Source organism: Salvelinus namaycush, chromosome 21 (genome assembly GCF_016432855.1).
Source record: "Salvelinus namaycush isolate Seneca chromosome 21, SaNama_1.0, whole genome shotgun sequence".
NCBI classification, from domain to species: domain Eukaryota; kingdom Metazoa; phylum Chordata; class Actinopteri; order Salmoniformes; family Salmonidae; genus Salvelinus; species Salvelinus namaycush.
The window spans coordinates 12,539,649-12,554,625 of NC_052327.1; the positions used below are offsets into that span (position 1 = coordinate 12,539,649).

Here is a 14,977-nt window from a genome sequence, read left to right on the forward strand (position 1 = left end):
CCTGACTTTGCCATCAGCATGAAGCAACATCAACCGGGATTCGTTGGACCAGGCAATGTTTTTCCACTCCTCAATCGTTCAGTGTTGGTGATCGCGTGCCCACTGGAGCCACTTCTTCTTGTTTTTAGCTGATCGGATTGAAACCTGGTATGGTCGTCTGCTGCAATAGCCCACCCGTGACAAGGACCGAAGAGTTGTACGTTCCAAAATGTTGTTCTGCACACCACTGCTGTAATGTGCCGTTATTTGTCTATTTGTGGCTCACCTGTTGGCTTGCACCCTTCTTGCCTTTTTCCTTCCACCTCTTTCATCAACGAGCTGTTTTCGCCCACAGGACAACCGCTGACTGGATGTTTTTTGTTTGTCGCACCATTCTCAGTAAACCCTAGACACTGTCGTGAGTGAAAAGCCCAGGAGGCCGGACAGTTCTGAGATACTGGAACCGGCGCAACAGGCACCGACAATCATACCATGCTCAAAGTCGCTTAGGTCACTCGTTTTGCCCATTCTAACGTTCAATCTAACAGTAACTGAATGCCTTGATGCCTGTCTGCCTGCTTTACAGATCAAGCCACGGCCACGTGACTCATTGTCTGTAGGAGCAAACTATTTTCATGAAACTGGCCACTGAGTGCATTTCTGTATGGGTCTGTGTGTAATGATGGGTACTGTGTGTGTTTCAGTGTGTAAAAGATTGGGTGGACAAGAGAATGGCTACTGTAGTCAGAAATGCAACCAGGTGATTGTCCTTTGATGCAAATATATAACATATCTAAGAAATATCCCCCTTGTCAAACCATCGCTCTCCCAGGCAGGCGCAGGTAAACTCGTCCACGCCTTCATCCTCTCCCCGCTTGACTATGGCAACGCTCCGTTCAGCAAGCCTTCCAGCCAAATCACAACAGAGGCTACAATTTCTCCAAGATAGTGCTGATAGAGTCTTGACCAGAACCAGGAAGTCAGCCCACATCACCCCCATTCTTGCTGAACTCCACTGGCTAACACTACAGCAACTCACCACTGCTTCAAGTCCCGAAGACAATTCTCCGTACTATGGAGGACCAGGCCTTCTGCTCCATTGCCCCTCGCCTATGGAATTCTCTCCCTGACTATCTGAGAGCCGCACCAGCAATCAGAATTTTAAACAGGCCTTTCTTAGTGCTAATCTGGAAAGTCCTTTTATTCTAAATCTGTTTTTATAGTAATTTTTATGATAATTATTTTTGCCTATGTAGAGCTTTGAGATAGCACTGCAATGAAAAGCGCTATACAAATGAAATGTATTATTGTTATTATTCCCACAATAGACTTTGGTCCTAAACTGTGATCATAATATGTACTCTCACAAATAAAGACAAGATCCAACACAGAAATACAGACACTGGAAATGAAGATAAATGACATACATTCAAGACTCCTTTTTATCACTATTGTCCCTATCAACCACAATGAAACAATTTACAACATTCAACATCAATGGGGCATTTTTGTTACACGAAAACAATTGGCAGTTTGTGGCATTTAAACATTCTTTCGGCCAATATTAAATTACTACAGTACCTTCTTAATGTATCTGTATGGGTAATTATTAATATCAGGAATGAATCAGCAAGGCTATCACAGTAAACCATCTCCAGGTAAGTTATACATTTTATCATGACAGCATACTATCCAGCAGCATATCAAAATTGACATTCATTTGACCCACCTCCGTAAACTATTTAACCAAAATGTCTTTTGTATTTTAAACAAATCTTTCCCCACAGAAATAATCCCACTGGGTAGCATGCCTAACTTGGTAGAAAACAAAACCTCTTCTCAATCATCCCAAATGAATTCTCATATCGAACCATGAGCTGGTTGTGTCAAGAGGGAAAATAACTAATAACAAAGAGTGGATTGTCCACAAAATGCCTGGTTCAGCAATTATTTCAAGTCTCGTTGGTTGTGCTGGCTGTTCCTGCCAGCTCCGGAATGCCACGTCTGGAAGTGGGTCAAAATCCAAGGCTTCATTCTGATTGGTTTAGCTGGTCTCGGGAAATTGTTGGACTGTATGTGTGCATCCGGGTATATTGTGGGACCGTAGAGCGCCGACAACACATTAAAACTAACTCAAACGGATTCGTTGCAAGATTAATTTACACACAGATGCACACGAAAACACACATGAGCCCACACACACATGTACAAACACACACAGAAAAAGTTTGCCGGGCCTGCTAAGAGTGTGCAGGTAATTCTTGCTGGTGACTAGGGGGTAGAGGTTGGCTGTCTCCTGGTAGTACTGGCAATGCTTGACCTCCAGGGGGCACTGCTACTGTAGCTCCATCTAAAGCACATCATCGAGTTTGAAACAGATAAGAGGAAGTTAGGATTTCCCGAGTCAAATGTTCACTTTGTCTTCCATTGACATCAATGCTTGATTAAGTGAAAATTTGACTTGAGAGGAAGTTAGGATTCGACCGATGGTCATTATTCATGTTAGCAATACTAGTCTATAATAGAGGATGTTATTACTGAAGGCAACTTGTACTGACCTTTGACCTCAACGGCCGCATTTGCTTTTTCAAATTTTATTATCTGCATTTGTTCCACCGCCTGAGGACAAGACAGACAAGAGATGGAGATGTTATTTGACCCCAAAAAACAGAGAGCGATGACCCAGTTCAAAAGTGTTACAATAGACAAATTGTAGCTTAAAATGTGCTCTCTTTTGTTTAAGGTGAGCTAATGTCACAGAATAAAAAAGTCAAATTACGAGTCACTTATTTATTAAGTTAGTTACCCCTCTAATACCGAGCACTTAATGCTACTGTGTCAAAGCTTGTCTGCTATGGGACTGCAGATGCATTTTGTGTCAAAAGGGTACGTTAGCTGTTAATAGACGTTTATTCTGACATTTTATAAATGCTAACATTGATATGAGGTACTGTATTAGGTTACCTGCTGCAGCTCGGCTTTCTGGGCGTTGAGTTGCTCCTGCTGCCGTTCCAGCTCCTCTTTCTGTTTCTGCAGCTCTACGTTCTTCTGGTTGAGGTTGCTCTCCTCCTGGGCCAGCTGCTCCTCAAACAACTTCATCTCCTCGTCCGTGTAGGCTGGGGCCTGCTCCAGAGTCTGGAGAGGAGAAGACGTGGAGAGAGGAGTGGAGGGGAGAAAAGGAGGAGGGTAGAAGCACCATTATTAGGGTCAATAGCATTCAGTTCCTCTTGACCACTTGAAGCTTCAGCAGGAAACCACACTGAGGTGGCGGTAGTTGCCTGTCCCTTACTTCCCAGCTGTCTGGCTCTTGGAACTCTTTCTTGTTTGTGGACATCAGGAACTCATCCATGGAGACCAGTCTATCCTTGTTGGTGTCCACCTGAGTACAGATGAAACATCAGCAAATAGGTTGACTGAAGAAGCAGTGTTGATTTTGTGTGTGTGTGTGTGTGTGTGTGTCTGTATGACTCAGTGACTCCACCATACCCCATCCCTCCTGCTAGCTCACCTCATTCATGACGTGTTCCCTCATGCGCAGTCTCTCCTCCTCCATCTCTGTCATGTCATCCTCTTCAAGATTAGGGCTGTACATCTTCTCTAGCTACAAAAACATACACATTTTTCAACTCTGGGCCTGCTCGAGTTACACCACACACACACACACACACACACACACACACACACACACACACACACACACACACACACACACACACACCTCTTTAGTGAACAGGGCTTCAAGCTCCTGTTGATCAATGTAGCCATCTCCGTTGGTGTCTGCAAAAAAGAGGAAAAAAGACAATGGCTTCAATAAAAAAAGTGCTTAATTTGATGATTTCTTAGTAAGGTCCATTGTGATTGGTGTGTAATTTGAGAACGTGACATAATATTTTATTAGGCTTTTGAACCTGGGAATGGCTACTTGTGTGAGCTTACCGTGGAGCTTGAAGAAGGTCTTGGGGTCAAAGTCATCTGGGTCCAAACCGTCAGACTCCTTCCAGACCTCTTTCAGCTGGTCCTGACTGCCCTACACACACACACACACACACACACACACACACACACACACACACACACACACACACACACACACACACACACACACACACACAGTTTATAGAAATACCAATATACAGTGTAAACTAGGGAACCAGTGAGGATTTTCTACACCGGACAACTTATTGATAATAATCAGCATTTTATACAGTACCGGTAAAAAGTTTGGACACACCTACTCACTCCAGGGTTTTTATTTTTACTATTTTCTACATTGTAGAATACTAGTAAAACCATCAAAACTATGAAACAACACACATGGAATCATGGACTTCAACTGTATACATATGCTCAAGCATACGAAACACACATACATATTGACACCACACACACACTTTCACACACGCTGCTGCTACTCTGTTTATTATATATCCTGATTGCCTAGTCACTTTTACCCCTACCCACATGTACATACTGTATTACCTCAACCATCTCGTACCCCTGCACATTGACTCGGTACTGGTTCTCCTTGTATATAGCCTTCTGAGTTTTTAAAAAATTGTGTTACTATTTGGGGCAGCAGGTAGCCTTGTGGTTAGAGCGCTGGACTAGTAATTGAAAGGTTGCAAGATCGAATCCCCGAGCTGACAAGGTAAAAAAAAATCTGTCGTTCTGCCCCTGAACAAGACAGTTAACCCACTGTTCCTAGGCTGTCATTGAAGAAAATTGTTTGTTCTTAACTGACTTGCCTAGTTAAATGAAGGTAAAATAAATGTTTTATTTAGCAAACATTTGTCTTACTTTTTAACTCTGCACTGTTGGGAATGGGCTCATACGTAGGCATTTGACCAAAGTCTACACCGATTGTATTATATGATGTGATATATGACCAATAACTTTTTATTTGATCCTCAGTTTTCTCCTATCACAGCCATTCAACTCTGTAACTCTTTTAAAGTCACCATTGGCCTCATGGTGAAATCCCTGAGCTGTTTCCTTCCTCTCCGGCAACTGTGTTAGGTAGGACACCTGTATCTTTGTAGTGACTGGGTGTATTGATACACCATCCAAAGTGTAATTAATACATTCACCATGCTCAAAGGGATATTCAATGTCTGCTTTTTTTTTACCCATCAAATAGGTGCCCTTCTTTGTCAGGCATTGGAAAACCTCTGGTCTTTGTGATTGGATCTGTGTTTGAAATTCACTGCTCGACCGAGGGACCTTACAGATAATTGTATGTGTGGGGTACAGAGATGATGAAGTCATTCAAAAATCATGTTAAACAATATTATTTGCACAGAGTAATTCCATGCAACTTATTATGTGACTTGTTAAGCAAATGTTTACTCCTGAACGTATTTAGGCTTGCCATAAGAAAGGGTTATTGACTCAAGACATTTCAGCTTTTCATTTTTGATAGTAATTTGTAAAAATTCCACTTTGACATTATAGGATATTGTGTGTAGGCCAGTGACAAAAAAATCTAAATGTAATCAATTTTAAATTCAGGCTGTAGCACAACAATATGTGGAAAAAGTCAAGGAGTGTGAATACTTTCTGAAGGCACTGTATAGTCCTTGGCCTATGTTGTTGTATAGGTGGAGTTATGATTTCATTTATTTTTTGTTTCAAACCACTTTAAAAATGTTTATCCCAATGTCACACATTGGCCCCATTATCTATAGAAAGACCCATATACAGTAACGGAGTCTTTGTTAGATTAGTATCACTGTAAATTCCTACAGGGTGGTTAAGTTGGAGCCTTATCCTAGATCTGTTTGTGCATTATAGCCAACTCATATGGTTGGCTATAGGTCTACAGCACAAAAAGATTGAAGATCAGGCTAGTTCATTTGGGGTTCAGTAATTTGGGGTTTAATATCACTGAAATATCTGAGAGGGTGGTTGATTGTCAATGTAAATGTCTTACATGGTGATTGATTTTGGGTTTAGTTATAGTATCATTGTAAAATCTCAGGCTCCAGTATTTATGCTGCAATAGTTTGTGTCGGGGGGCTAGGGTCAGTCTGTTATATCTGGAGTACTTTTCCTGTCTTATCCGGTGTCCTGTGTGAATTTAAGTATGCTCTCTCTCCCTCTTCCCTCCCGGAAGACCTGAGCCCTGAGACCATGCCTCATGACTACCTGGCCTGATGACTTCTTGCTGTCCCCAGTCCACCTGGTCGTGCTGCTGCTCCAGTTTCAACTGTTCTGCCTGCGGCTATGGAACCCTGACCTGTTCACCGGACGTGCTACCTTGTCCGGGACTTGCTTTTTTCGACTCTCTCTCTCTACCGCACCTGCTGTCTCTAACTCTGAATGATCGGCTATGAAAAGCCAACTGACATTTACTCCTGAGGTGCTGACCTGTTGCACCCTCTACAACCACTGTGATTATTATTATTTGACCATGGTGGTCATCTATGAACGTTTGAACATCTTGGTCATGTACTGTTATAATCTCCACCCGGCATAGCCAGAATAGGACTGGCCACCCCTCATAGCCTGGTTCATCTCTAGGTTTCTTCCTAGGTTCCTGCCTTTCTAGGGAGTTTTTCCTAGCCACCGTGTTTCTACATCTGCATTGCTTGCTGTTCGGGGTTTTAGGCTGGGTTTCTGTATAGCACTTTGACATCGGCTGATGTAAAAAGGGCTTTAAAAATACATTTGATTGAAATGTCCAATACGGTGGTTGATTTAGGGTTTAGTTAATGCAATCATGTTTCCGTCCAACCCTTTTTAAGCAAGTAAAGTAGCTGTTGGATAAAACAGCCTGATGGAAACAGCAAATTGTCTGTAAACTTCCCTAAATATCGACAAAACAAAATGATGCTCGATGGGTGGATAATTTTTGGGCCGGTGAAACGGTTCATGCAACAAATTGGCAGTGGGAACTATTTTATTGGCGCAATTGTTGATGGAATAGGTCTAACCATCATGTTGGGGTAAATGTGCAGTCATGCAATAGAGGGTTTAGTTATGGTATCATTGTAAAAGTCTTACAGGGTGGTTGAATTTGGGTTAAGTCAAGGTAAATGTCTCGCATGGTATTTAGCTTTGGGTTTAGTTATAGTAGCAGGGTAAATGTCTTACAGGGTGGTTGATTTTGGGATGGTTTGCGTGTTTCTTCCTCAGCTCTTCGTAGTGCTGTTCCTCATCCTTGCGTTGCTCCTCGTCGAGGTTCTTCAGGTGCTCCTTCCTCTTGTGCTCCTTCATCATCTCGTACCTCTTAAACTCCTCGTGCCGATCCTTGTCATAGTTTTCCAGGTCACTGGTAGCCTATATATATATATCAACCAGGAAAAGGAGAGAACGAGAACTGAACAAATGAACACAAAAGCACAATTTCAATTCAACACCTAGCCTTAGATACTTCTGAAAAGGCTTTATATCTTGGTAGGTATGGAATTGAGCAAAATAAATACTATTTAAGCCCACGGTTCTGTGTCAGAGACTAGTTACCCATAGACCTGGAGGGATTTCAAGCCAATAAAAAATGTGGATGGAGACTATTATAGAAGAGACTGAGAAAGGATGTGACATGCTCTTGATGATTAGTTTGAAGTGCAAATGATATTAGTTCACATAGGAACATCACGGATTTCAGACTCATCACTTAGAAGTAGCACGCTACCAAAGGATTCACATTAGGCGCTGAAAAGGTCAGAGTTCAAACTGAAATCACTTTTAGTTGAGTGTAAATGTGCAAAATAGTCTTAATTCAGATATTAAGAAAAACAGGAAGTAGGTTTACGTCCTTCTTTACCAAGGAGAAATATTGAATTTAAGTTTAGTTCACACACAACCCCAGGCTCTCTCTCAACTGTCAAAGCTGATTTGGGCATTTACCTCTGGCAAGCCAGCTCTCACCAACAAAGGACAAATAGCTCAGAATGCTTCAGTGCCTCTGTGTAATTAAATCTACAAGTGAAAGCTCAGGATTGTTAATAGCAACAAAAACGTTAATTTGTTCACCATGGATAAAGAGGAGCATTAAAAAGGTCATTCAAAGACCTCTATAGGTCAAATCGACCATATAAATGTCCTGGGGACTCTGTTGTCCTCTAAACATTTTTCCATTGTCTAACATCACCAGACAGAGCACATGTGCATGGTCAGGATGAACTTTCCAATACATTTGCTATTCAAACAATAAGTTAGCTTCAAGGCTATAACCCCTTTGGGCTGTTGGCTCAAAATGGATGTCCTAGCTCACAAGAGAGTTTAAAAGTTATTTTATGCTTATTCATTCAAGAGACATCAAGTGCAGAGCAAACATTTCAGCTGTCAGGCCATTGTCAGCGTGTGAACTTTTAAACTCTCTTTTCGAGTATGGACCCTGGTATCATTTTGGTCCATGCACCATATGTTCTGAGCAGGTTGGTTTCAAGAACCATTGTGTGGCCATTTTAAACATTGCATCATGTTGTAGTGTGTGTATAAACAACATTCCTACCGATTTAATAAGCTTATCCAGGTCCTCCACTTCAAAGGTGTGTGGGTTCATGTGGTTCATGTACTCAAACTGCATGAGCAGGGCCTTGTGGTTCATTTCTGGGGGGGGGGGGGGAGAGAAGTTTCCTATTAGGAGGGAAACTAATACTGTACAATTTAAGTGTTACAAGTTGCTTGCTGACAACTGCTGCCAAAAAGTATGTGCATACTTTATAAGATGAGGTAATTGTATAGTTACAGCTCAAATGTATCCACAATTCAATCATTGTAATTAACTGTGTTTGTAATAAATGAGTGACCTTTACTCTAGAATATTTTACATTAAAATCCTCTCTTAACAATAATAGACTAGTCACTCACACCTCTTTTGAATGATAACACCAAGCAGTTATTAACATTGATATTGGACAATGGTAGTGCGATGCTAAAAGACTGTGCTAAAAATTCACAGGCAGTTGAGAGATTGTTTTGATGACTGACTCTTGCTTTGGCGGTGACCGCAGCCAGGTATTTCTGGCAGTCCCAATATAAGCATGGTCTTGTTTGAGTGCAAGACCATGCTTGTTAGTAGTACCCCAAGCCCTCTTCCAAAATGTGTCAACATGGACATTTTGGTGGTGCATTGCATCATATGTCCTGTCAATTGGACAAACGTTCCTGCTGATAGGATGGCTGCCAGTTGGACAGGACATATTTGAACAACAGACCAGCGTACCATGCCCTCCCTCAACGTCTTGTTTAGCTTTGATGAGTGTCCGTAGCCTGTTCACCTCCTGCCTCTTCAACTCGTCAAGTTTGGTCCTCACGTGATGGCCGACAAAGTCCAGCTCTTTGGCCAGCTTGCCTTGCTGCTCAGAAACAAAAGCAAACAGAGATTTCCGAGTGACCAATAACAATAAATTGAAGCCAGGAGGCCAGCTGGGTCATGTTCATTAGGGCATGCAACGAACAGTTGAAAACATTTTGAGGCAGAAAAATAAAATTAGCATTTCTTATTGGACAAGTCTGGGTAGTCCCTCCCTGTTTTTTTGTTTTTTTGTCCGTTTGGTGCCTAATGAACACAACCCTGCAAATGCTGTAGCTGCTGGGGTACCTTAATGTCCTCCATGTCTGTGTTGTGGAGCTTCTCTCTGAAATGCTGGTCCTTCTCCAGGAAATCAATGACTTCCCTGAGGTAGCGGTCATAGTGAAGCCCTGTGTCCTGAAACAAAAAAAACGGTCAAAATCCACATTGTAGTACGTAAGTGGGACAGAGATGAAAGGGGAGAGGTTTACATTGGTTTCATATGGCCTAGGTCTAAACCTCCTTCCGTTTCCTACAGCCCTTCCTCTTTCTTACACGTTATTGATGCTCAGAGTGCCTTTCTTCTTTCTTATGCGTTCAAATAGCCTAGCCTTAGCCAGTCTTAAAATATTATTTGTCAAGTATTAAAAGACCATCTGCTTCCTACACAGTCGTTATCACTTCTTCATCAAATTGCACATGATAAGTACTGCAACACACATACTCCACTCACCACACTCTGTGGCGCCTCTAGTTTCTGCTCTGGGGTTTCCACTTTAGTCTTGTCCACAGCGATGGGCACTGCTTCCACACAGAACCACAGGCTCAGGACGAGCACAGGGTAGCGGCAGAAGGCTTTACTCCACAACATCTGTGTACACAGGAGAACATCACCAGGCTAAGGTTAATAAGTGGCTACATCAACAGCTGCTTCAAGGGAAAGTACACAGGAGAGCATCACCAGCCTAAGGTTTATTGGCTACACAACAGCTGCTTCAAGGGAAACTATGAGAAATTGCTGATGGTAAAACAGACAAATGTCATATTTCACAGTTGGTCAAATGAAATAACACTAATCTATTTTTCACAGACAGAATGGCAAGATGTACAGCATCTGTTTGAGCCTATAGGTACGTAATTGATATTGCCAGTTGCCAATTGAGCTCTTTATGTATAGAGTGTATATTACAATCCTAAATGTTTCATAGTAATAAGAACAAATAGGTTTATACTGTAAACATCACCTTCTTACAGTAAGCTCACTGGCCTGGGAAATGGGCCATTGATTTTGCAACCAGTGAACCCACACCCACTCCTCCCTATTGACCAATGTGTTGACAAGTAAAATGTTAAACTAGTTTAATCTCCACAGTAACCTCCCCACCAAAAGAAAAGTGGTGATTGTGCCACTCACGTGTCTGTGGGATAAACCAGGGAGTGTGTTCAGCAGGACATAACGTTTTGGAACGTTCAGATATAAATATGTTATGTAGAACAGCAGGACATAACGTTCTGGAACGTTCAGATAGAAATATCTTACGTAGAAAAAAAATGCCTCTCCGACATGTAGAACAAGGCATCGTGTCCCAAGTGGCGTCACTACAGTCCCTGGTTCGAATCACATCTGGCCGTGATTGGGAGTTCCATTGGCCCAGCGTCGTCCGGGTTTGGCCGCGGTAGGCCGTCATTGTAAATACTAATTTGTTCATAACTGACTTGCCTAGTTATATAAAGGTTAAATAAAAAATGTAAAATGTCGACTCTGTTCAAGGCATTTCTATCGACAACGTTTGGCAACTGAACTTGGCCCAGTTCTCTTGGGCTTTGACACCTGAAAGAGAACCTTATCAACCTGTTTAGGTATTACTTCACGACACGACCACATCAGCAGCATCCAGTAGTTTTGAACCTGTTGTTACATCTGTGATCTGGCTGTCTAATTTTATCAGGTCCATATTGTGGCTCTTTGTTAATAATATTCTTGATAATAATGAGTTCTGGCTATATGTGTAAGAAATACTGGAAACATCACAATAACTACTTAAGTGTCCAACAAGTAGGTTGTGGATGATTTCCCTTCAACTGGTCCAACATGTCCAACTAACGTTACTGAACTGCCATTTGTCCATAATAGCATGATAATAAATGTCATTTAAATCTAAGAGAAACAGAAACTTACTTTGACAGCTGCCCCTTTCAAGTAATTGTCTGTCCCGTTGCGCCTTTGAAACGTTAATTTATCCAAACGTTAAAAAGACTGGAGTCTGTTTACAGCTGTCATGCACTTTACACCGGCCAGAGTCTCTTCCTAACCCTAGTGGTCATCACTAGGTATCACAGCCACAAAGTCATAATTGTGCTAAACCCCGCCTATTTAAAAAAATATATATAATCCTTCTTCGTAATATCTGAATTTAAAGCTAACCCGAACCCTAACCTTAACCACACTGCTAACCTTATGTCTAACCATAACCTTAAATTAAGACCAAAAGGCAACAAAACATTTTTTTTACGATGCCAATTTTGACTTTATGGCTGGGGTAACTAGTGACAACCCTTCCTAGTAGTAAGATCAACCTACCGGCTAATTGCCATGGTAACGCCCCCACGTGGCCTCAACTATCCTCATTGGGTAGACATATATCTCGTCGCTTTGTGAAATAGTCGCATTGGCAGCCAGTTGGGCAGAAGATGTGTCAGTCAAACTGTTCCTCAAACTTGTTGGTCAAGGTGCTATGAAGCTAAATGTACGTGGCGTTTGCAAATCTGTGTGAACCAAGAACATGTATGGTTTAGTATGAATATATTAAACCCACGTTCACGTTTGTAGGCGATGGGCGTATTCAAGTGGATCACTTTTGTCAAGTCGGAGACCCCCGCCTTTCAAAGTGTGTTGCATTAAATCAAATCAAAGTTTATTGGTTGCATACACATATTTGAAGATGTTAACGTAGGTGCATCAAATGCTTATGTTTCTAGCTCCAACGGTGCAGTAATAACTAACAATACATTAACAATACACACATAATCCAACATTTAAAAAAGAAAGAAATTAAGACAGATCAGAAGAGCAATATCAGAGACCGGAATATAAATATATATTTACATTTTACATGTTAGTCATCTAGCAGATGCTCTTATGCAGAGCTACTTACGGTTTGTGCATTCATCTTAAAAGATGGTGGGAAAACCACATCACAGTCATAGTAAGTACATTTTCTAGTCAGAGCTAGTAAAGTGTGAAAAAAAAGTCAAGTGTGAGTGTTAGTTTACAAAAGACATTCTGAATTGAATTTTTTCAGGGTGGGAGTCAGAGGGGTAGAGGAGGGGGTGTGAGGGGGGGTGCTGTGGAGTTATTTAAGATACTCTTCGAAGAGGTTAGTTTTAAGATGTTTTTGGAAGATAGACAAGGACTCTGCTGTCCTAGCTTCAGGGGGAAGCTGGTTCCACCATTGGGGTGCCAGGATAGAGAAGAGCTTGGACTGGGCTGCACACTCCCGTAGGGGTGGGAGGGCCAAGAGAACAGAGTACTCTGGGAATATCAATCAATCAATCAAGTTTATTTTATATAGCCCTTCGTACATCAGCTAATATCTCGAAGTGCTGTACAGAAACCCAGCCTAAAACCCCAAACAGCAAGCAATGCAGGTGTAGAAGCACGGTGGCTAGGAAAAACTCCCTAGAAAGGCCAAAACCTAGGAAGAAACCTAGAGAGGAACCAGGCTATGAGGGGTGGCCAGTCCTCTTCTGGCTGTGCCGGGTGGAGATTATAACAGAACATGGCCAAGATGTTCAAAATGTTTATAAATGACAAGCATGGTCAAATAATAATCAGGAATAAATGTCAGTTGGCTTTTCATAGCCGATTATTAAGAGTTGAAAACAGCAGGTCTGGGACAGGTAGGGGTTCCATAACCGCAGGCAGGAATATGGTTTGTATTGACAGTATGGGCAGTATATTAATAGAAAAGGTATGTACAGCAGTATTTATAAAGAATGAGTTTTGACTAGAATACAGTATGTACATATAAAGTGGGTAAAACGGTATGTAAACATTAGTAGAGTGAATGGTGTTCGATGTAATATTCATATGTGTAAACATACTGAATTATAATTGGATGTATTTTACCGCCATATCATACTGTGCTATGATTGGTTAAGACCACCCAAATGGTTAGGTCATGGTCAGTTTGATCCTGGTTGGCGATACGTAAACATGCCAGTTATAGCTAGCTAATAAAGAGCTACGTTAAGAAATATCCTGTAGTACTGCATTTTATTATTTTGTACAAAGTGTGCAAAACAAGACATGGTGTCAGAGTAAAAGGTCTTAAAAGATGGATTTTTCTGGAGTTCCTTCACCTCGAATGGACTGGGAGTCTACAAACTTACCCGATGCATGGCGTAAGTACAAACAGCATGTGGAGCTAATGTTCACGGGTCCTCTGAAGGAAAGAGGAGAAGAGGAAAAGTGTAGCTACCTGCTCCTCTGGATCGGTGAAAAAGGGAGAGATATTTACAACACATGGACACTTACTGAGGCTGAATCAAAGGTACTGAAAACATATTACGATCGTTTTGAAGCATATGTTGTGCCGAAGACCAATACGATATTCGCTAGGTACAAATTCCATGAGAAAGTACAGGGAGCTAGCGAGTCTTTTGAACAGTTTGTGACAGAGCTGCGTCTGCTTGTGAAAGACTGTGATTATGCAAACAAGGATGAGATGGTCAGTGGATATTGTGGATACAAAGTGCATGGCGAACAAGGAAATTGCCCAGCTAAAGGCAAACAGTGTACTAAATGTGGTAAATGGAATCACTTTGCAAAAGTGTGCAGAGCTTACCGTGGATAAACAGTACACACAGTGAGTGAAGATGAAATGTCAATCAAAGAGTCAAACGCTGATGAACTGTTTATTGATTCAATGACACAGAAAGTCAAATATCAGAGACAGAGCAAGCCTTTGCTGACATTGAGCTAGGAACACAAGGCACAGAGCTAAAGTTCAAACTAGACACTGGTGCACAAGTAAACATTATTCCTCTGAATAAGTACCACAGCTTGACATCTGAATGCGAGCTACAGCCCACCACGTGCAGACTGACTGGTTATGGTGGTGAACAGCTCTCAGTAAAAGGCACATGCACTTTCAAATGCAAATACAAGGAAAGTGACATGATGTTGGACTTTTATGTTGTTGACACTAGAGCACCTGCAGTGCTAGGTCTTAAAGCATGTTTAGACATGGACCTCATCAAGCTAGTTTCATCAGTGACAGCACCAGTAGAGACAGACAATGTACTGGAGGAGTTTGCTGATGTTTTTACAGGAATAGGATTGTTCCCAGGAGAATGTACCATTCACCTTGACCCAGACGCAACCGCTGTGGTCTACCCACCGAGAAAGATTCCCCTTGCTCTCCGTGCCCGTTTGAAGAAAGAGTTGGAGAGCATGGAGCAATCTGACATAGTCACCAAGGTTACAGAACCGACTGACTGGGTAAACGCCTTAGTGGTGGTGGAGAAACCACGCACAGGCAAGCTCAGAGTATGTCTCGACCCAAGAGACTTGAACAAGGCTATCAAACGCCCCCATTATCCTTTACCGACGCTAGATGGCATCACACACAAGCTAGCGGGAGGACACTACTTCAGTGTCATGGACGCTAGATCAGGCTACTGGGCTATCAAGCTCACAGAAGAGTCATCTAAGCTCACAACATTCAACACACCGTTTGGACGCTACCGGTTCCGTCG

General features: G+C 41.9%; 1 protein-coding gene across 2 annotated transcripts; it reads right to left on the bottom strand.

Annotated features, from left to right (window-relative positions):
- Positions 1-1,388: 1,388 nt before the first annotated feature.
- On the bottom strand, positions 1,389-13,745 carry LOC120066095 (nucleobindin-2-like). Of its 2 annotated transcripts, none has more exons than XM_039017199.1 (13): positions 13,610-13,745; positions 9,951-10,088; positions 9,527-9,634; positions 9,149-9,281; positions 8,435-8,532; positions 7,072-7,257; positions 3,916-4,006; positions 3,698-3,756; positions 3,488-3,580; positions 3,269-3,358; positions 2,944-3,114; positions 2,538-2,598; positions 1,389-2,329 (listed from the first exon to the last, which is right to left on the bottom strand). In XM_039017199.1, exons 1-13 carry the CDS (start codon positions 13,616-13,618, stop codon positions 2,220-2,222), a joined length of 1,347 nt encoding a protein of 448 aa, XP_038873127.1. In that variant the 5' UTR covers positions 13,619-13,745; the 3' UTR covers positions 1,389-2,219. The 2 variants fall into 2 exon arrangements, with proteins under 2 accessions (XP_038873127.1, XP_038873128.1); XM_039017200.1 differs by lacking the exon at positions 13,610-13,745 and adding an exon at positions 11,397-11,599.
- Positions 13,746-14,977: the final 1,232 nt, after the last annotated feature.